This window comes from Rhinopithecus roxellana, chromosome 19 (assembly GCF_007565055.1).
Source record: "Rhinopithecus roxellana isolate Shanxi Qingling chromosome 19, ASM756505v1, whole genome shotgun sequence".
In the NCBI taxonomy this organism is placed as follows: Eukaryota; Metazoa; Chordata; class Mammalia; order Primates; family Cercopithecidae; genus Rhinopithecus; species Rhinopithecus roxellana.
Window position 1 is genome coordinate 76,830,483 of NC_044567.1, and position 23,149 is coordinate 76,853,631.

Consider the following 23,149-nt stretch of genomic DNA (forward strand, 5'->3'; position numbering starts at 1 on the left):
TCTTGTTCTCAGCACGTGTATTTTAAATGGGATCACACCATATTTATAGTCATACATCCTTTTATTACTTCATACAACTAGATCTGTTTTACTGATATTTAAATGCCAGACTTCAAACCTGGCCAAATAGAAGTCGGTCCATTTGCTGGGGCCAGGGGCTCCCCAGCCACCCCGGCCCCTCTGTCGAACCCTCGGCCCTGAGTCTCTTCTGGGCTTTGCTGATGGCTTCACCCTAGCCAGGTCCATCTCCCAATATCTGTCCCCCAGTATCCTTAGTCCACAGCTTTTGCCCCCCAATCCAGGTGCCGTGCGTGTCTGTATGTCCGTGTCTGTGTGTATGTTGCACACAGGCTTGGCTGTTCAGGCCCGTTCTGTAAGGCAGGATGTGGGGCTGAGGTATTTTAGGATTGAAAGAGGGTGGAAGTTTATGATTACGTAGGACAATGGAATTTATAAACATGTCCTCTAAATAGTTCCAAGCCATCTACCACTGAAGACTTCTTGAATTATCCCCCCTTTCCCCAGCCTATGTTTTGAAAGCTCTTTGTTTACCAAAGGTCATCATCACATAACCCCCTTTCCTTTTTTTTTTTTTTTAAGACAGAGTCTCGCTCTTGTTGCCCAGGCTGGAGTGCAGTGGTATGATCTCAGCTCATTGTAACCTCCACTTCCTGGGTTCAAGCCATTGTCCCGCCTCAACCTCCTGAGTAGCTGGGATTACAGGCGCCCGCCACCACGCCTGGCTAATTTTTTGTGTTTTTAGTAGAGATGGGGTTTAATCATGTTGGCCAGGCTGGTCTCGAATTCCTGACCTCAGGTGATCCACCCGCCTCGGCCTCCCAAAGTGCTGGAATTACAGCCATAAGCCCACGCCTGGCCCCCCTTTCCTATTTTTATAAACCACAGAGGTTCATGCTGCCTGTCAGAGCTTGTGGACAGTGTGAGGTCACCAGCTTTCAGCACCCAAAGGACTGTACTGCAGCTGGGGGAAGAGAAACACCCCACTCCATTGGCCTGGCTAGCCTTACCCTCGGGGCTTTTTGAGATAGTTTTTTTTTTTTTTTTTTTTTTTTTGAGACAGAATCTCGCTCTGTCACCCAGGCTGGAGTGTTGGAGTGCAGTGGCACGATCTCGGCTCACTGCAACCTCCACCTCCCGAGTTCAAGCAGTTCTCCTGCCTCAGCCTCCCAAGTAGCTGGGCTACTACTACAGGCGTAGGCCGCCACACCCGGCTAATTTCTTTTGTATTTTAGTAGAGATGGGGTTTCACCATGTTGCCCAGGCTGGTCTTGAACTCCTGAGCTCAGGCAGTCCACCTGCCTCGGCCTCCCAAAGTGCTAGGATTACAGGCGTGAGCCACCACGCTGGGCCCTGATAGTATCATTCTTTAGATGCCTGCCTCTGCCTCCTTGGGTGAGTGGGGAAAGGCAGGGGATACCTGGAAGGTAGCAGAGGAAGACAAGGCGGTAACAGCAGGAAGAGGGGACAGCCCAGTGTTTTCTACCAGTGGCCCTGAAGGCTGAGCTCATCTCCGTGTTGTGGCTGCCAATGCCGCCCTTGGGTGACCAGCTCTTACCTACGCTGGCCACAGGTGGTGGCTGCCAGACAGTTTCTCTCATCTCCACACCCCTCCCGACCCTCCACATTCCTCCATCGGCCCAACCCTCTTTCCACCCACCCTGGCTTTTAACATAAGTGAGAAAGTGGCTACCCCACCTCTGCACTTACCACCTGTGTGACCCTGGGCAGTTGGTTTTTGCAGTCTGCATTTTCTTTCTTATGGTTCTTATCCACCCTCTCAGGGTTGCCATGAAGATGAAATGAGATAATGTACAAAGTCCTAGTACAGAGTGTCTTCTCTTTATAATGAATGTGTCATCTCCTGAAAAAGCTAGCTTCATAACATCCCCAGATCAGCCAAGTCCAGATCAGCCCCCTTATTTGAGACAGGAAGAGGAACCAGGGCAACCGGATGATAGAGCTGGACTGAAAACTCCCATCTCCCAGCTGCCTTCCAGGAACTTCCCCACTACACATCCTTGCACGGTCAGTCAACTGTCTTCTTACTGGGAGCACACGGAGCTCATCCACTGGGGGCCCACAGCTTGCCTCAGTTTCCGGGAGTACTCAGCCGTCTCCCCGTGTCGCCTCTCCTCATCTTCTCCCTCATCCTCCCTCCCCATGTCGCCTCTCCCTCATCCTCTCTCTCCACGTTACCTCTCCCTCATCCTCCCTCCCCATGTCACCTCTCCCTCATCCTCTCCCTCATCCTCTCTCTCCGTGTTACCTCTCCCTTATCCTCCCTCCCCATGTCGCCTCTCCCTTATCCTCCTTCCCTGTGTCACCTCTTCCTCATCCTCTCCCTCATCCTCTCTCCCTATGTCACCTCTCCCTCATCCTCTCCCTCATCCTCCCTCCCTGTGTCGCTTCTGCCTCATCCTCCCTCCCCATGTCAGCTTTCCCTCATCCTCTCTCCCCATGTCACCTCTCCCTCATCCTCTCCCCTCTCCTTCGAGGACCCCCATGAAACCCTGCCTGGGGCTTTCTGTCTTGCCCTCTGTCTCCTAACTCTTGCTCATAGCACTCACCCCATTTCCTGTCCTGTGTGCCTGACAATTCCCCACCTGTGTCCTCCAGGCCCAGTGCTTCTGATGTTTAGCCTACTGCTTAATCTGGCTGTCGAGAGTTTTGTTGTTCCAATTTAATCGCTATATTTTTCATTTTAGCATCCCTGCTTCTTTCAAACCTCCTGTGTTTTCATAAAAGCCTATTTTTACCTCACAGATTCTGTTCTCTGAATCACTTTAAAAACCTGTTTTTTTTTTAATTGTGTCAAAATATACATAATGTAAACTTACCATCCTAACCATTTTTAAGTGTACAATTCAGTGGCACTAAGTACATTCACATTGTTGATTGCAGCCATCACCACCATCCATCTCCAGAAGTTTCATTTTTGTGTGTGTGACAAGGTGCCCCCAAAAAAGGTGCTTACTCTGTTGTCCGGACTCACTGCAGCCTCGACCTCCTGGGTTCAAGCAATCCTCCCACCTTAACCTCCTCAGTAGCTGGGAGCACAGGCATGCACCACCACATCCAGATACTTTTTTTTTAAGTTTTTAGTAGAGTCCAAGCACGATGGCTCATGCCTGTAATCCTAGCACTTGGGAGACCAAGGCGACAGGATCACTTGCGGTCAGGAGTTCAAGACCAGCCTGGCCAACAAAGGCAAAACCTCGTCTCTGCTAAAAATACAAGAATTGGCTGGGCATGGTGGGGGTCACCTGTAATCCCAGCCACTTGGGAGACTGAGGCAGGAGAATCACTTGCACCCGGGAGGCAGAGGTTGCAGTGACCCAGGATCATCCCATTATACTCTAGCCTGGGTGACAGACAAGACTCTGTCTCAAAAAAGAAAAAAAAAATTCTTTTTTTTAGTAGAGATGGGGTCTCCTTATGTTGTCCAGGCTGGTCTCGAGCTCCTGGGCTAAAGTGACCCACCTGCCTCGGCCTCCCAAAGTGCTGGGATTACAGGTGTGAGCCACAGTACGCAGACTCTGTACCCATGAAACATAAAATCATACAGTATTTATTTTGTCTCTGGCTCGTCTCAGCATGTTTTCAGTGTTTAGCCATGCTATAGGATGTGTCAGAATTTCCTTCCCTCTTAAGGCTGAGTAATATTCCATTACATGTATATACCACATTTTGTTTATCCATTCATTCATCCATGAACCTTTGGCTATGGTGAATAATGTTACTATGAACTGTAAAAAAAGGTAATTCAAAATCAAAGCTGTTAAAACTTTAAATTATTCTGAGCCTTGAAGGAAAGTAACTGTGGGACCTGAGTCACTTACAGGCAGCTGTGAACTTTGTTTCCCTAATTATTGATTACTCCTTTTCCCCTTAGCTGCATTGTTTTGTAAAATGTTATAAAAGACTGAAGTTTCCTTTCCTCTTTTCTGTTGAACTTCATTATAGATTAACTTTCCTCTTCCTTCTACTCAAAGACCTCAGGACTGTCACATTGTCCAAGATGTGTTAAGTGTACTCTTTTAAATTGAAAAAAAGAAAATAAGCTATTATTAATCAAATTGCTGTAACTCATAAACCAAACTTATATGGGAAATGTTGTGATTCTACCTAATTTCTTAGTTTTCTGACTATAAAGTAAGACCTTAAACTTCTCAGCTTCAGAGCACGGATGCCATTTCTTTGGAGCCTGTGAAAATGGCCGTCCTCAGCTTCACGCTCGAATAAACCTGTTAAACTGGATTCTGATCTTTTTTTATTATTTCAGGTTGACAGAACACTGTGTACAAATATTTGTTTGAGTCCTGGCTTTCAGTTCTTTCCTGTATATACCCAGAAGAATTGCTAGATCATATGGTAATTCTGTGTTTAATTTTTTTTGAGGAACCACCAGACTGTTTTCCACAGCGGCTCTGCCATTTCCCATTGCCCCCAACAATGCGCAAGGTTTCCAGTTTCTCCACATGTTGACCGACTCTTGCTTTCTGTTTTTTTGATAACAGCCACCCTAATGGGTGCTTCGATTTGCCTTTCCCTAATAATTAGTGATATTGAGCATCTTTTCCTGTGCTAATGAGCAACTCATGTATTTTCTTTAGAGAGATGTCTACCCAAGTCCTTTGCCCATCTTTGTTTTGCTGATGTTGTTGTTCGTTTGTTTGTTTTTAGATGGAGTCTCACTTTGTCACCCAGGCTGGAGTGCAGTAGTGCGATCTTGGCTCACTGCAACCTCCACCTCCTGGGTTCAAGCAATTCTCCTGTCTCAGCCTCCTGAGTAGCTGGGACTACAAGTGCCCACCACCACGCCTGGCTAATTTTTGTATTTTTTTTAGTAGAGACAGGGTTTCACCATATTGGTCAGGCTGGTCTCGAACTCCTGGTCTCAGGTGATCCACCCACCTCGGCCTCCCAAAGTGCTGGGATTACAGGCGTGAGCCACCACGCCTGGCCCTTTGCCCATCTTTGAATGTTGAGGTTGAGGAGTTCTTTATACGTTCTGGATATTAATTCCCTAGCAGATCTGTGAGTAACAGATATTTTCTTCCGTTCCATGGGTTGCCTTTTTGCTCTGTTATAGCGTCTTTTGAGATGCAAAAGTTTAAAATTTTGATGAGGTTCAATTTGCTTATATTTTCTTTTGTTGCCTCTGCTTTTGGCGTCATACGCAAGCAATCACTGCCAAATCCGGTGTCATGAAACTTCCCCCTGTGTTCTAAGAATTTTGTAGACTTCGTTTTTTTGTTCCCTCTTTCTTCTCCTACACAAAGATCTCATGACTGTCACGTTGTCCAAGATAAGGTGTTAAATGTACTCTTTTATTATTTTTATTTTATTTATTTATTTATTTTTTGAGACAGAGTCTCGTTCTGTCACCCAGGCTGGAGTGTAGTGGTGTGATCTTGGCTCACTGCAACCTCTGCCTCCCGGGTTGAAGCGATTCTCCAGCCTCAGCCTCCCGAGTAGCTGGGATTACAGGCAAGTGCCACCACGCCCAGCTAATTTTTGTATTTTTAGTAGAGACAGGGTTTCACCATGTTGACCAGGCTGGTCTTGAACTCCTGACCTCAAGTGATCCACCCGTCTCAACCTCCCAAAGTGCTGGGATTACAGGCATGAGCCACCGCACCCAGCCTTAAATGTACTCTTTTAAATTGAAAAAAGAAAATAAGCTGTGACCCATTTTTGAGTTAATTTTTTTATATGGCATAAAGACGTGCATTTTAAGTCCCTTTTGGATTGCTCTGAGACTTGTCCTTCCTCCGTTGCAGTCTGCTTCATTCATTGTGCCTGCAATTTAGCACAAGCTCTGGAACCAACCATAGGAATTGGAGTCCCATTTCCACCATTTGCTAGCTGTGTGACTATGAGCAAATTCCTCAACCTTTCTGTGCCTCTGTTTCCTCATCTGTAAAATGGGAGCGTTGATCACAGTACTTACCTCATGGGTTTGTTGTGAGGATTCATATGTTGAAAGCCCCCAAATCGTCCCTAGCACCTAGAAAGTGCTCAGTGAGTGTTGGTAATTATTATTGTCCCTCCTGAAACTGGATTTCCTCTTATACCTGGTAAACGGGACCTATCAGCCATCTTCAGTTGAAACAGCCTTCTGCACAATCCCATGCATGCACCTGACGCTTGCAGGGGCTCCCAGCTTGGCAGAGATGTCATTTCCATTGGGATCAGCTATCCCCCCACACCAGTGCTGCAGCTCTCTGGATGGATGCACCCTGACCTCCCCTGTGTTGGAGGAGAGGTAGGCATGTTGAATCATGAAGGCAGACTTCCCCTTTGTCGTTCTCGTGATAGTGACTGAGTTCTCAAGATCTGGTTGTTTAAAAGTGTGTAGCACCTCCCCCTTCTCTCTCTCTCCTGCCACCATGTGAAGACGTGCCTGCTTCCCTTTCGTCTTCCACCATGATTGTAAGTTTCCTGAGGCTTCCCCAGCCATGCTTCCTGTACAGCCTGTGGAACTGTAGAGTCAATTAAACCTCTTTTCTTTATAAATTACCCAGTCTCGGGTAGTTCTCTATAGCAATGTGAGAATGGACTAATATATGTCTATATGCTTGAAGCAGGAAGGGAGACTTCTCTGTGAGCTCAGTCGATCAGCTTAACCAGAAGTATCACTATCCTTTTCTTCCTTTCCTCACGTTATAAATAAATTTTACACATAATGGATCATATTTTGGGGGTTATTTGGTCAGTTTCTCTAGCCGTGGTATCAGCCCATGTGTACAGGTGGGACCTTTTTGAACATGTGAGCCTTTGTAGGCTGAGAGTGAGGGAAGGCAACACAGAGTATGGGGATTCTGAGTGTGGAGGGAAGTGAGTCTGAGGAGAAACCCAAGGTGAGATAGATGGAGCTGGCCTCCACAGACTTCAGTGCTAGAGTACTGGGGGCAACCACAGGCTTACAGAGAGCTGGTGTCTTGCCAGCTGGTTTTCAGATCAGGCTCAGGTACTCATGGGCATGCACCCTGGATGGAAGGTGCCAGCCTCGCCTCTCCACACCCCACCCAGTCCCTGCCTCATGTGCCCTCTCCTGATTGCAAACTCATAATATTAGGGTCTCCCTGGAGAAACAGGTGTGATGGGGAGGGCTGTGCACAGCCCTGGGGATTATTGCACAGCCTATAAGAGAGAAAAAGCCTAAACATATGAACATAAGAGGTCAAGTTAGAAGAACCTGGAAAGACAACCTGGCTTCCAGAGACCCAGATATATTACCTCCATCCATCCATCCACCCATCCATCCATCCATCCATCATCCCATCCACTTGCTCAGAAGTGGTCCCAGCCTATGGAGGGAGGGCCTCATCAATCCCTGGCCATAACCCAAGGGTGGCTCCAGCCCCAGGGAAAAGTGACCAAGGAGAGCCGAACAAGTTCTGGCCTAAAAGTCAAGACCCCTTGTTCCTCCTTTTGGGTCTGCCATTAGCTAACCACATGAGCCAGATCACTTGGCTTGACTTTCTGGACCTCAGTCTCCCCACCTGTAAAATGGGGACAGTTGGACCAGGAGGTGGATGGGGCTTTCCAGTTCTAACATTCTGTGGCTGAGCCTCTGGCCCTTGATGTCACAATATGGAGCTGGCTTGTGATTGGCCCATAGCCTCATCCAGCTCTGCTGTTCTCTTGGTCATGGGTGCAGACAGACTCACCCTGGACTTTCCCTACTTGTGCTCCTCTGTTACAGGCAGCTGTTGCCTTGCCTCTGGATCAAGGATGAACATAGTTTAGGTGTGGCTGGGACCCCAAGAAGCATGGGACCAGACAAGGGGACTGGGTGGGGACAGGACCTTCCCAGCACATGGTGCCCATATCCTTCCCTGCAGATGGCTTCTACAATGAGACTAAGGCCAAGATCTTCTTGCAGTTTTATGACCAAACAGCTAAAGTTGTGTTGAACCAGTTCATGGAGGCCACTTGGAACTATGTCACCAACATCACCAGGAAAAATCAGGAGGAGATGGTATGGTGTCACCTCCACCCCAGCCTCTCCTCTCTTTGCTCTTTTCAGGGATTTGGGGCCATGGGGCACACCTCCTGCTCCTATCCCAAGCAAGAGGAACTAGGGAAGCCCCAGTGTACATACCAAAGCGGGCTGCAAGTTCTGGGCCTCCTGGAAGCCCTAAACTTTCTCCAGTCAAGAATCTCTTGCTTCTTGTCCTCTGTAAATCTCACCTCCTTGCTTTTAGGGACCCAGGTTTCTGCCCTCTCCCTCTTAGCAAATCTTGTTCCCTAAGCCAACGGGATTAGGGAGTCAGTTAGGGTGCCATGGCCCTGGAGGTCAAGTGCGACGCTTCCCCTGTCCCTGAACCTTGCTGGCCCTCTTTGCAGCTGCACAAGGACATGGAGAGGTCCCAGTTCATGATTTACTTTGGCATCCGGGCCTGCCTGTTTAAGGTCGCCCAGTTCCAGGACCAGGATGTGAAGCGCATGCTGAGAAAGCTGCAGAACATAGACAAGGCGGCCCTGCCCAAGGACGAGCTGCGGGAGGTGATGGATGGAGCCCCCAGACCTTTGGGCACATGCTCCCTGGCCCCAGGGGTCTGGTGGGGGAGCCAGAGTGTCTGGGGCAGGAGGGAGGCAGGGGTTGGAGGAGGGGCAAGATCAGAACTTCCTCTGGAGAAGGAGAGGAGTAGAGGTGGGGGTGCCGATCTCTCCTGGCTGGTGGGGCAAGCACTGGGAGCAGGCCTAGGGGCACCGCCTACCCTGGGTAACACCTGTTCCCCCAGTATAACGAGCTTCTGGCCAACATGGAGATGACATACAGTATGACCCAGGTGTGCCTGAATGAGAGGCCCTGCCTGTCCCTGGAGCCTGGTGAACACCCAAGCCCTGTCCCACCCAACCACAGAATCTCCAGCACTCAGTCCCTTCCAGGGGCCCCTCCCAGTCCCCAACCATCCTCCCTTAGTGCCAGGAGGGTGAGGGCAGAGGCAGGTGGGAGTGGGTCCCCCATGGCTCCTTTTCTGGGCATAGAACTCGAAGAAGTCATGGCCACCTCCAGGAACAAAGAGGAGCCGCTGTGGGCCTGGCAAGGCTGGCGGGATGCCGTGGGCCGCCAGATCTGCACCACCTTCGAGCACTATGTGGAGCTCAGCAACAAGGCTGCACAGCTCAATGGTGAGCAGACAGGACACCACGGGGCTCAGAGCGATGGCAAGGAAGGGGCGAAGCTGAGCTTTCCCAGGGTGAAGGCGGCCATAGGGCCCTGGAGGTAGGACCTATGAGCCCTGCAGCTGGGCTTTCCAAATATTTATAGAGCACCTATGTGCTCGGTGCTGGGGAGGCTCTGAGGACACATAGGTGAAAAGACAGGCGCCTGTTCTCATGCACCTGTGGTCCCGCAGGGAGGCAGACCATATTCAGTAAACACCGGTCTCTCACTACCACCTGGGGTGTTGCAGAATAGGAAGGGGCTGCTGAGAAAGAGAATGAGAAGAGGCTGCTGCAGACAAGTGGTCAGGGAAGGCCTCTAACATTTATCCAAGACCTGAAAGATGGGCAAAAGAGGGGGAGCAAGATGTGAAAGAAGAGCATCCTAGGCAGAGGCTCTGCAGCAGGAGGAGCTGGTGCTCTGGAAGACCTGAAAGAAGCCCAGGTGGCCGCAGGGCTAAGGATGAGGTGGGATGAGAGGGGACCCAGGGCCTTGCAGGCATGGTGGGGAGCTCGGATCGTGGACTTTGCTCAGTGCCTTTCCAAAATGGGCAGATATTCTCCCCGTTTTGCCAAAGAAGACCCAGAGGGTCAGCGAGGTTGAGTGGCTTCCCTAGAAGGTGTCTGGGTCTCTTGTCAGCTAGGCCAGGGGTAAAGGGTGAGATGGTGAGCTCCTAGTGAGTCCTCTCTCCTGTCCTAGGTTACAAAGACATGGGAGCCTTGTGGCGCTCCAAGTATGAGTCAGACACCCTGAAGCAAGACCTGGAGCGGTTCTTCCAGGAGCTGCGGCCACTCTACCTGAACCTGCACACCTACATGCACCGGGCCCTCCACCGCCACTATGGGCCCGAGCTCATCAACCTGAGGGGGCCCATCCCTGCCCACCTCCGGGGTAAAGGCCCTGCTGGTGGCCGAGGTGAGTGCCAAATAAAGGCAGAGACTGTCTCCAGCCTCCCCTTAGCCCCTCTCCTCTTCTTCCAGGGAACATGTGGGCTCAGTCCTCGGTCAACGTCTTAGACCTGGTCCTGCCCTTCCCAAAGAAGATTCCTGAGGATGTCACAAAGATCATGAAAGGCCAGGTTAGTGCTTGGCTTGTCTGTCCCTGCCCCTCCCCATCGGCATCCTTGGGCGAACAAGGCAGCGCCCTACACATCTCCTCTTCTCCCACAGCACTGGAAATCAGAGAAAATGTTTGAAGACTCTGAGAAATTCTTCACCTCCTTGGGGCTGCTGCCTGCCCCACCCAGTTTCTGGAAAAAGTCGATGCTGACGAGGCCAACCGATGGGCGAGAGGTGGAGTGTCACACCTCTGCCTGGAACTTCTACCTTGACGATGACTTCAGGTGCTCACGGCGGTACCACGCACCTGGCCCTCTCCTCTCCCCTGTCTGCCTGTCTTAGGTGTGGGCAGGGGAGAGCCGGGGCAGGGGAGGGGGAAAGGCAAGCGAGAAACACAGAAGGAAAGGTGGCGTGAGAGCAAAGGGCTTGGTCGCTGGTTAGATATGGGGCCTAGACTGAGAAAGAACAATTGCCAGCTAGACGTGGTGGCTCACGCCTGTAATCCTAGCACTTTGGGAGGCCAAGGCAGTGGATCACGTAAAGTCAGGAGTTCGAGACCAGCCTGGTCAACATGGTGAAACCCTGTCTCTACTAAAAATACAAAAATTAGCCAGGTGTGGTTGCGTGTGCCTATAATCCCAGCTACCCAGGAGGCTGAGGCAGGAGAATCACTGGAACCTGGGAGCCAGAGGCTGCAGTGAGCCGAGATCGCACCATTGCACTCCAGCCTGGGGGACAGAGCAAAACTCCGTCCCAAAAAAAAAAAAAAAAAAAAAAAAAAGAGAACAACTGCCGAACCCTGTCTGGGCTCCAACCTGACCACCCAGTCCCTCGAGGAGTCTGAAGGGGAAACTCCCTTTCTCCATGCTCCTTGACCCATGCCCTTTGCTTGTAGAATAAAGAAGTGCACGGAGGTGACCATAGAAGACCTGCTCTCCATCTTCCACGAGATGAGCCATATCCAGTACTTTCTGCAGTACAAGAACCTTTCCATCATCTTCTGTGAAGGTGCCAACCCAGCCTTTGAAGAGGCTGTGGGGTCTGTGATCACCCTCTCGGCCTCCTCCCACAAGCACCTGCTCAACATAGGCCTGCTCAGCCTCAAGCACCAGGACTCAGGTGATGAGGACCAAGGGCCCAAGCCTGGGGCCGCCGCTAGGGCTCGGTGGGGTCAGGGCTCTCGGGCAAAGCTATGGGAAGATCCCAGGGGTCGCCTCTTAACTGTCCTCACCCTCTTCCCAGAGGATGAGGTCAATTTCCTGATGCGAATTGCCCTGGAGAAGATTGCCTTCATCCCCTTCGGCTAACTGTTGGACCTGTTTCACTAGAAGGTCTTTGACGGCACCATTCGGAAAGACATCTACAGTCAGGAGTGGTGGAACCTCAGGTGGGTTTGTTACCATCTTCCACCAGATGGGCCATTTCCAGGACTTTCTGCAGCACAAGAACCTCTCTATAATCTTCCACGCAGGCACTGAGCAGGTCTCTTAGCCTTTCTAGTCTTCAGTCTCCCTATCTGTGAAAAATGGACCCTGGTGTTTGACCCCACTTGCTCCCTGGGTGGCTGGGAAGCTTACACAATTGTTGCAACTGGGCTTCTCCAATCACAGAACATTAACCACGAGGCAGGCCCTCCCCTACCTCCCTCCCTTCCTGGTGCCAGGCAATGGGGTGTGCAGGGGCCTGAACACTTTCCTTTCTGGGGAAAGACTCCCCGTGGGAGAGAGGCAGGCCCCTATGGGGCCTGCTTTGGGCTTAACACCCTTAAGCTGCCATGGGAACCCACCAGCAGTTGGGAGGCATCACTCTCGAGTGAGGGACCCCCATGTTACACCTCATCACTGACCCCTGGCCATTTGATGGGATAATAAATACCTGTGACCAGGGTTTCTCCATATCTGCCAGGCTTTGGACTGACCGGCTTCAGTCTGCTGGTCACAGTGTGATTTGGGGTTGCCAGGGGTGCTCCTGGCTCTGCAACAGGCTCTTACTTTTTTTGTTTGTTTTTTGAGACAGGGCCTCGCTCTGTCACTCAAGCTGGAGTACAGTGGCATGATCACGGCTCACTTCAGACCTGACCTCCCAGCCTCAATCAATCCTCCTTCCTCAGCCTCCTGAGTAGCTGGGACTACAGGCATGCACCACCACACTGGCTAGTTTTGTGTAATTTTTTTCTTTAGAGATGGAGTTTGCCATGGTGCCTAGGTTTAAACTCCCGGGCTCAAGCGATCTGCCTGCCTAGGCCTCCCAAAGTGCTCGGATTACAGGCATGAGCCACTGTGCCCGGCCTCTTATGTTGAATTTGAACATTTACAACCACCTTGCATTGTGATCATTTCAAAATGCTCAGCTCACAGAAGCAGCAGCTGAAGCTCATGGGAGGTCACAAACCAGCCCAAGGTCATATAGCAAACCAACAGGTGGCAGAGCTGGGAGCTCCTCCCTCCCCTTGTCCTCTTACTCCCACCCTTGACTTCAGGAGCAGGTCCCCACTGTGGGCTTGGCAGAGTCTTGACCTTGTGCCTCTCTAAGGTCACCCTAATAGGCCATCTGAGGCACCTGCAGGAGGCTTCTGTCAGCCCTGCCCACCACCCCAGCTGATGGAAACCAGGGGTTAAGCACGAGGGGTGGCAACTTCCCTGGGCCTTGAATAAGGCCCTGTCAACCGGGAGGGAAGCTCCTGACACTCTGTTGACCTTGGAGATGGTTCAGAGGCTCCAGTGAGGCAATGATGAAGGTTGTTTTTGAGACAGGATCTCGCTTTGTTGCCGAGGCTGGAGTGCAGTGGAGCAATCATGGCTCACTGTAGCCCTGACCTCCTGGGCTCAAGCAATCCTCCTGCCTTAGCACCCGAGTAGCTGGGACTGCAGATGTGCACCAGCACACCTGGTTCATTTTTGTATTTTTTGTAGGGACAGGGTCTCACTTTGTTGCTCAGGCTGGTCTCAAACTTCTGGGCTCAAACAATCCTCCAACATCAGCCTCCCAAAGTGCTGGGATTACAGGTGTGAGCCACCACACCCAGCCTACTTCCTTCCATTTTATAGACATTTTACAAGACTCGGAGACAATCAGCAACCTTCCCACAGTCGCACAGCTCAGAGGGGCAAAACCAGACCTTCAGGTCATCAGGGTGCGACTGTGATTAGCTCTGTGTCCTGCGGCCAATTCCCTGGTTGCCAAACCTTGGTTTCCTCATCTGCAAAATGGGAATAATAGTAGTACTGCCCTACAGGGATGTTTCTGTTTTCTTCTCAAGACTTCTTACTAGATGAAACGACTTTGTTTATTGGTCTATAATCTGTCCTCCACTGTTAGGATGTAAGCAGGGGCCTTGCCTCCCCGGCTCCCCTACTGGTACCTCCTCCAGAGACCAGGACGGTGTTGAGTGCATGTGTGAGTCTACGTGGAAAGCCAGACGTGGTTCTGAGCATAGAGGAAGTGCTCAGTCAGTGTTAACTGCTATTGTTTTACTCTGATTCCCAATCCCATGTGTTTTCATTTATTTAATCAATCAAAATGCATTAGGTATCCTCAGCCTGCCAAGTCCAATTTTGATAGACATGCAGGTGCTTTGAAAAGAAAAAGGCAGGCCAGGCGTAGTGGCTCACGCCTGTAATTCCAGCTACTTGGGAGGCTGAGACAAGAGAATAGCTTGAACCCAGGAGGGTGAGGTTGCAGTGGGCCGAGATCACGCCACTGCACTTCAGCTTGCACAACAGGGCAAGACTGAAAAAAAAAAAAAGAAGAAGAAAGAAGAAAGAAGGAAGGGAGGGAGGGAGGGAGGGAGGGAAAGAGAGAGGGAGGGAGGGAGGGAGGGAGGGAGGGAGGCAGGAAAGAAGGAAGGAAGGAAGGAAGGAAGGAAGGAAGGAAGGAAGGAAGGAAGGAAGGAAGGAAGGAAGGAAGGAAGGAAGGAAAGAAGGAAGGAAGGAAGGAAAAGAGAGAGGTTCCAAGAACCTGCCAGACACCACCACCAAGCCCTCTGTCTTTTCCCTGCCAGGTTAAAATACCAGGGCTTGTGCCCCCCTGTTCCTCACTCAGAGGAAGACTTTGATCCAGGTGCCAAGTTCCACATTTCTGCTGGTGTGCCCTACATATGGTAAAGGTCTGGGCCCTGTTGGCAGTGCCAGTCCTAGGAGTTGAGGGGCGTGGGAACTGGAGCGAGGATTTGCAGGAAGGCTCTAGGTCCAAATGTCACCCTGCACCCCTGCCCATCTCTTCCTGTTGGGTTGCACAGCCTTCTGAAGTCTCTGACCTACAATCCTTTGAGCTTTTGCATCAGGTCCTGTGCAGAGGGCAGAGCTGATGGGAATATTCTAGACCATCCCTGTTGTCCCTTGGAGGAGGCAAGGGTTGGGGTGACTGCTGGTTCAGAAAGCTAGAGAAGGACAGCCCCCCAGTACTCTAGGGTCAGCCCAAGGCTGGGCCCTGCCCAAGGAGCCTCTGCCTAGGCAGTGACTGCTGACATGGGGCCCTTGTGGCCACTGCATGTCAGAGCTGCCTGGTCCCAAGTGGCTCTGAGTTTCCCACTCCTGGTCTCCACTCCCTAGCCTGCCCTCACGTTTCTCAACCAGATACTTCTTCAGTCTGGTGCTCCAGTTCCAGTTCCATGAAACACTGTGCAAAGCCTCGGGCCACATGGGTCCACTGCACCAGTGTGACATCTACAACTCCAAGATTGCCGGGAAGCTCCTGGGGTGAGTGCCCTCTTCCTTTATTTGTTCTTGGCTCCCCCATCTCCCTTTAAGGAAGTCTTGCTTCAGGCTCCCTCTCCACCCCCGACTACACTAGACACCTTGAGCAGAGCTTCATTAAGCTTATATTCTAGCGGAAGTTCTTCCTCATGTCAGACTGCAGTCTTTCCTACATTAATCAGAGCCCATTTCCTCTTGTGTAGCCTTCTGTGTTCAGAGACACTGCTTAGGCTGGGCACAGTGGCTCACACCTGTAATCCCGGCACTTTGGGAAGTCGAGGCAGGTGGATCACCTGAGGTCAGGAGTTCAGAACCAGCCTGACCAACATGATGAAACCCCGTCTCTACCAAAAATATAAAAATTAGCCGGGTGTGGTGGCGGGTGCCTGTAATCCCAGCTATTTGAGAGGCTAAGGCAGGAGAATCACTTGAACCTGGGAGGTGGAGGTTGCAGTGAGCCGAGACTGCACCATTTCACTCCAGCCTGGGCAACAACAGTGAAACTCCATCTCAAAAAAAAAAAAAAAAGAAAGAAAAGACACTGTTTAGCCCCTCCCACTAACACACACACACGTGCACACACATGCACACACATGCACACACATATGGCAGTAAGCCAAACTGTCCTAGATAGGAAGCCAGCAGAGGGGTTCTACCTCAGGCTTCAGCCTTCCATCTGAATCTCCCTTATCCTTTCCTTACAAGGTGCTGACCTACCCTCTCAGCAGCACTTGGCACACCCTTGAGTGCAGTCTGTTTCTCCCATCTCTTCTTGGAGGTGCCCAAATCCAGTTCCCAGGCTGATCCAGGATGCTTTCACAGTAGTCTCTTGGCATGCTTCTGGTTAGCTTGTGGTCCACTTTGACCCTTGAGTCTTTTTCTCTGCACTTGGTGTTTAGCTTATTCTTTCCATCCCTACCTACGTGGCAGTGGTTTTTAGTCCTAAAGCAAACCCCGAAGGAGTAGGGGACTGAACTGAAAATGTGAAGCATTTACTACTACAGGGGCACGCTCTGATGAGTACTCTTACAATGTTTCATATTATAATAATAGCTCTTAGCTTTGCAAAGTGGATATTATTATCTGCCTTTTACAAATGATGAAACTGAAGGCAAGAGAGGTGGTGTCGTTGTGTGTCATTCATCTAGCAAGAAGCAAAGTCATGCTTTGAACCCATAACTGACTCCAGAACACATTATTTTTCACCCTGTTGGCCTCCATTAGTCAAAGAATACAGTCCCTGGTGAGCTTAGATACAGGTCTAACTGGTTCCAAGATCAGCACCCCAACCTTGGAGATGTGGACCTTACCCATTGACTTGATCATTTTCCTGTTGAATTTCAATGGATTTCAATAGGTCCATTTCCCTAATTGGTCAAGGTCATCTTGAGCTTTATTCCTGTCTCCTAGAGGATTAACACTGCCACAAATTTAGTATCCTTTGCAAATTTAATGAGCATATTTTTGATTCCACCATGCAGTTTATCTCTAACCACCAGGCCAGATGGAGTTTCAGGACTGATCCCCTGGGCTTTGCTTCTAGGGAGGGCTGCACCTTGCATGACTGTTGTCTCCCCAGGAGATTTGGTCTTCCATCCTTTCATGTCTCTGGACTTTATTCTAGCTGATTGCCCAGCCTTGAGCTTTTCTGAACATGTTGAACACAAGGGCACCTCTCTGCTCTTTGCATTCATATCTCTGGCTGCCTGTCATTTATTCGTTCAGTAAACATTTACTTGTCTCCATACAGACCAGCTGCTCCGCATCCAACAGGGGGAGATGAACCACAGGATAAATAAATTTCATGGCCGGGCACGGTGGCTCACACCTGTAATCCCAGCACTTTGGGAGGCCGAGGCTGGCAGATCACCTGAGGTTAGGAGTTCGAGATCAGCCTGCCAAACATGGCAAAACTCCGACTGCACTACAAATACAAAAAATTAGCTGAGAGGGGTGGTGGTCGCCTATAATCCCAGCTACTTGGGAGGCTGAGGCAGGAGAATTGCTTGAACCCAGGAGGCGGAGGTTGCAGTGAGCTGAGATTATGCCACTGCACTCCAGCCTGGGCGACAAGAGTGAAACTCCATCTCAAAAAAATAAATAAACAAATAAATTTCATAATACCAGGCAATAGAAAGGGGCTTTGGTGAACATAGAAAGAGGGTTAGGAGGTCATGCCATGGAACCAAGGAGGGGGTTTTGTCCTCAAATGCAAGTATGTGAGAAATAGCAGAAAGCAGGCATGGTGGCTCACACCTATAACCCCAAAACTTTGGAAAGCCAAGATGGGAGGATCCATCAAGCCCAGGAGTTTGAGACCAGAGCAGGCAACATGGTTAGATCCTGTATCTACAAAAAGTGAACACAATTTAGCCAGGCATGGTGGCACGAGGAGGCTGAGGTGGGAGGATCGCTTAAGTCTCTGAGGTCGAGGCTGCAGTGAGCTGAGATCACACCACTGCAGTTTACCCTCAGCAGCAGAGTAAGACCTCGTCTAAAAAAAAAAAAAAGAAAAAGAAAGAGAAAAAAATAGCAGATATCTCTTTTCCTTTTTTTCTTTTCTTTTCTTTTTTCTTTTCTTCTTTTCTTTTCTTTTTTGAGACAATCTCTGTTGCCCAGGCTGGAGTGCAGTGGTACGATCTTGGCTCACTACAACCTCTGACTCCTGGGATCAAGTGATTCTCGTGCCTCAGCCTCCAGAGCAGCTGGGATTACAGGCACACACCACCACGCCTGGCTATTTTTTGTATTTTTAGTGGAGACGGGGTTCCACCATGCTGGCCAGGCTGGTCTCGAACGTCTGGCCTCAAGGGATCCACCCACCTCAGCCTCCCAAAGTGCTGGGATTACAGGCGTGAGTCACCATGTCTGGCTAAGATATCTGTTTTCTTTACATCAACTCACCTCTTTCATCCCACTGGATTGGTGGGACGTTTGACCTCAATCATTTTCACCACTTCCCACCCTCACCCCACTCAAGGTGCACAGGGCTCTCAGGGTCTGACTTGGCACCAAAGCATGTGGCCAGTGAGTCATCTCTTGTCATTGCTCACCAGTCCCTGTGTGTCCCTGGCCAGACCCCTGGTCAGGGAAAACCCTGAATCCAGGCTTAGGACTTCACATAGCATTTTCTGAGCTATGGGCAGAGGAGAGGTTTCTGAGTAAGGAGGATGTCATGACCTTTGCAGATGATGAAATAGCAGCAGAGCAGAATATGGTTTGTGGAGGGGAGAGAGGATGTGAGTACTTGCGGGGTAAAAGAGAAAGATTCTTGGCTGCTCTTTTGCCTAATTGATCTTAAAACTTGGTTTTGCTACTTTTGATTCATCCTCCTAGACGTCATGGCCCTGAGTCAGGCTCTGGGCTGGTTCTGTTGAGAATGGAGGGTTGAACTGGTCAAAGTGGGCAGATCCTTCCCAACCTGTTGTTCCTTGATCCGACCAGGAAAGAGTTGGGACCCAGAGGTCACAATTTGGGGTCTAGACTAACAGGGCCCAGGCTTAAACCTGACCTAGCAGTGCTACTTATGGACTGTGTAACCTTAGGCAGACAACTTAACCTCTCTCGGGCTCAGTTTCCTCATCAGTAAAATGGGCTCCATGAATACCTGCCCTCATTGTGATGAGGACTAAGTCCCACAGTCATGAAGGAGGGTTTGTAGCTTCCAAAGGCTTATGCGCATCAGTTAATAAACAACTGGGAAATAATGAGGTGGGGAAACCAAAGGTCAGTGGGGCCAGAAACCACTGGTGAAGAAAAACCACAACTAACTCTAGGTAAGAGGTTCTGATGCCAGTTCATGAATGAGCCAGGGGTTAAGGCTGGGTAGGGATAGGTACTAGGATAGAGCAGGGTAAGGTGGAGCCGGGGGCTAGCCCAGAGCTGGAACCAGGGTCAGATTATCAAACCTTCAAAGGAACAGCTGAAGTCTGGCCAACCTAGGATGTCCCCTTGCTGCATGCTGTCAGTCACCAGCCAGTTCAGTACGGGTATGAAGTAGGTCATGAGGGCCTTTATACACACCTCAGACTCCCCAGTCAGCATCTTTAGGACCTCTGGCCACGGCTTGCCCACCACTGCCTCTGCTGGGGGCTCTGGAGTGGAGAAGCCTGAAGCCCTGGCTTCAGCGCACCTCATACTCCCATTGTGAGCCCAAGGGACCTAGCGTAAAGCTCAGCCACCTGCCCTAAAGGCTGGGTGTGCCGTGAAACACAGCTGACATTTGTGCAGCACTACAGGTGGTGTGCAGAGCACCTCCCATGCTCATGATGTTTCTAATCCTCCCAAACCCTCCCTGAAACCAGAAAGGGGTGAAGAACTGCCACTATCTACCGACATCGAGCACCTCACGGGTAACAGTGTCTTAGGACTTTATGCCTGTTTGTTTCCAGGAGAATAATAATCATCACAGTATTACCAGTAGTACTAGTAATCATCATCATCATCAGTAGTTAACAAGTATTGCCTGCATGCTATGCTCCCAGCACGGGGCTTATTTAATCACCACAATGGCCCTTCGAGGTAGATACCATTATCATCTCCATTTTATGGATATGGAAACCCAGGCTCAGAAAGGTTACTTGCCCAAAGCCCCACAGCTACTAAATAGCAGAGCTGAGATTCAAACCCAGATTAGTCTTCTTTCAAACTTGTGATTGTATCCACTATGCCGAGCTCTGTGGGAAAGTTCTGGCTGGCCAATTGCTGGGGCCAGGATTGGGTGCAATGGGGGCCTCAGCAGCACCAGCTGATGCCCCCACACAGCCTCACAGCCGCACCCACTCCCCCAGAGATGCTCTAAAGCTGGGCTCAAGCAAGCCGTGGCCAGAGGTCCTAAAGATGCTGACTGGGGAGTCTGAGGTGTGTATAAAGGCCCTCATGACCTACTTCATACCCATACTGAACTGGCTGGTAACTGACAACATGCAGCAAGGGGACATCCTAGGCTGGCCAGACTTCAGCTGTTCCTTTGAAGGTTTGATAATCTGACCCTGGTTCCAGCTCTGGGCTAGCCCCAGGCTCCACCTTACCCTGCTCTATCCTAGTACCTACCCCTACCCAGCCTTAACCCCTGGCTCATTCATGAACTGGCTTGAACCAGCACAGCACTGCTGCTGTGGGACCCTGTCTGTACCAGGGCTGATGCAGCTTCAGCCAAGACCACCACCCACGCCCTAGTCCCTGGCTCAGTTGCTTCCTTGCACACTGTCCAGCTAGGCCGCCAGGCTGACATCTAAGCAAAGGGTCAGCATCTTGCCTCTGGTCCCTTGCATGCAGGGGCATGTAGTCCAATCAGATCTCCTTTGACAGCCACAGGAGATCCCAGGGGTCCCTCTCTAGTTCCACCTGCCCTATGATACTCCCATGTCTTTCACAGAAAAAGACACAGACAAAGTGACATTCCTGAATCTGAAGCTGGACCCCAACCAGGCTAAATTTGGGTACTGGGTGCTGCTGGCCCTGGGCTTTGTCATGTCTCTGGTGGTGCTGGGGCTGGCCTGCAGGCTGCACTCCCTGGAAAAACAGTCACTGACCCAAGACACTGAGATATTCAGCCCACTGCCCAATGCCTACTTCCTGGGCATAGCCATGGAACCCCACCAGACTGCTAAAAGACAGTGGATGCTGCTGAGCCTCTGCCTTGTCCTGATGCTGTGCTCAATCAACCTGGCCATCTGGATTTTCACACAGTAAAGCAGGACGCCTCCATGGGTAAGAGCTGAATGGTGGAGCTGGGACTAGACACCAGTGAGACAGGTGAGGCTCGAGGGCAGGAGGAGGGAGGCTGAGCCAGAGAGTTGGGGAGAAAAGGAGGGGACAGCCTGCATGCATAGTGCCCAATTATAATTGGGTTCAGCTGTGGCAGATCTGGGTACACGTGACATTGTAATTGTGTGTTTGCAAACTCATGTATGTGAGGCCGTGTGCATAAAAAACTGGCTCTATGTGATTCTATGTGTGTCCTGGGTTTCAGGCCAACCTCCTTCCCCTGGTGGCTCAGGACCTAAAGTTTTATTGACTCAATGGCTGTGTCCCTGCAAACCGGTCCCCACCCCAAGTCATGCCCAGAATTGGTTCTGCACATAGCCTTGTTTTCTTCAGTAGCCCGGTTATGGGGCTGCAGTGCCCAAGGAATCTTTGCTCCGGTTAGAAAAAGGACTCTGCTTTAGTCCACTTCTGCTCTGGTTAGAAAAAGGACTCTGCTTTAGTCCACTTCTGCTCTGGTTAGAAAAAGGACTCTGCTTCAGTCCACAGTATATAAAATGTACTCAAGTAGAACAGGACATTCCTTTACGAATCACCAGTGCCCAGTTTATGAGCACTGTGCTTTTATACCAACCAGCACATCTTTCTGCTAATCCTTGGGCCAGCCCTGCATTGGGCTACATAATCCAGCCCCCAAAAGCTCTTTGTTGACCAGTTGAGATGCAAGTATCCTCACAAACTGCCCCATGGCTCTCCCTGCCCCAGCCCAAGCCCTTCCAAATGGAGACAGTGGGTTGCTGGGCACTGAGCCAGGCTTGATTAATGATTGACTTCTTTAATATTTAAACAAAGCTCATCTCAGCCACTCTGCTCTGGAGATGGCCTTGTTCAACACACACACACACACCTGCTGCCTGGCCCGTTCCCCTGGGGAGCAAGCATAGGACAAACAGCACCTTTTCAGGCTCAATGGGGGATGGGGAGGACAGGAAGGAGAGAACTGTAGGAGAATATTTGGGAAATGAGTGTTCTAGAAACAAGACCAGGGAAAGAATGGGAAAGCCTCTGCCCCTGCCTTTCCTAGTTCATTATCCTCAGCTTGGGTCTGCCTGCCACGAGGATGCTACATCCAATATTGGGGATTCAAAGTGTCTGGATGGAGGTTCCATGGACTCCTGGGGAGGCTGGAAGTCAGTGTCTGTCAGAGAATAGGGAAGACTTGAGGGGAAACAGCATTACAGCCAGTAACTACAGAGAAGGGGTATCCTGGCTGCAACTGAGCCTGTGGGAGGGTGGCCAAAAGAGGAGACCAGGTCTCTCTGAATTAAGAATCTGAGCCCCGAAGTCAGCTGTTCAGGTGACAGAGATACTAGGCTGAGATCTCCATGGACCCTACCTCTGTCCAGGTTTCCAAAGGTCTTCCTGAGATCTGGCTGATCCCAAGCACTTGCTCCAGCCCCAGGCTCTACAGCATCCTCATCTGATGACTCTGTCCCTGCTCTTACTTTTCTGTGCCATAATGTCCTTATTTGTCCCTATTACTATCAGCTCTATAAGAGCTGGATGCACATCAGGAGTGTGCCCCTGTGTAACAACTCTAGTCAGTACAGGCCATGGTGAACAAAGGGACTTGGAAATTGATGGAATGAGTAAGTGAATGAATGAATGAATGAATGTCCCACTGCCCAAGTCCCTCCTCAGAGCTCAGCACCCCATGCACTGAGCTCATGAGAAATAGCCCCTTCTTTTCCTCCACAGCCAGCCTGTCCAACAGAGGGGCAGCCAGGACATCTCTGCCCCCTTCTCATCCCCACTAGGCACTGTGGCTCTGCATGACAAAGGCACATCCATCCCAGGACTCCAAGCCTCTCACCTGGACTCCAGTAAAAACCTTGCTGAGCCTCATTGTCTATCCTCCCTCCCCCACCCACCATTGTAGAGTTTATGTCACCAGAATATTTCTTTCTTTCTTTTTTTTTTTTTTTTTTTTTGAGACGGAGTCTCACTCTGTCGCCGGGGCTGGAGTGCAGTGGCCGGATCTCAGCTCACTGCAAGCTCCGCCTCCCGGGTTCACGCCATTCTCCTGCCTCAGCCTCCCGAGTAGCTGGGACTACAGGCGCCCGCCACCTCGCCCGGCTAGTTTTTTGTATTTTTTTTTTTAGTAGAGACGGGGTTTCACAGTGTTAGCCAGGATGGTCTCGATCTCCTGACCTCGTGATCCGCCCGTCTCGGCCTCCCAAAGTGCTGGGATTACAGGCTTGAGCCACTGCGCCTGGCCTTCTTTCATGTCTAATTGCTTAAGAACTTGGTTGTTCATCAATTAAATCCAGATGTTCAAAATGGCATCTGAGGGTCTTTATTAATTACTTCTTTCCTCCAAACTCACCTCTCCCACGCCCCCTTGTTCCCCTCACCCCAGACCCTCTGCACTGACATCACCTTTGGCCTTTGCCTAAGGTGCATGCCCCATTTGAATGCTTGTCCTCCAAGAT

General features: G+C 50.5%; 1 protein-coding gene across 1 annotated transcript; it reads left to right on the plus strand.

The window, feature by feature from the left end:
• Positions 1 to 6,197: 6,197 nt before the first annotated feature.
• LOC104675505 (angiotensin-converting enzyme-like protein Ace3) lies at positions 6,198 to 20,693 on the plus strand. The gene is given in 15 exon segments (XM_010380096.1): positions 6,198 to 6,289; positions 7,688 to 7,776; positions 7,872 to 8,008; positions 8,377 to 8,535; positions 8,775 to 8,862; positions 9,022 to 9,165; positions 9,899 to 10,090; positions 10,180 to 10,277; positions 10,369 to 10,541; positions 11,153 to 11,376; positions 11,500 to 11,644; positions 14,258 to 14,356; positions 14,832 to 14,954; positions 19,742 to 19,926; positions 20,329 to 20,693. Coding segments are annotated over 15 exon segments (2,313 nt in total).
• Positions 20,694 to 23,149: the final 2,456 nt, after the last annotated feature.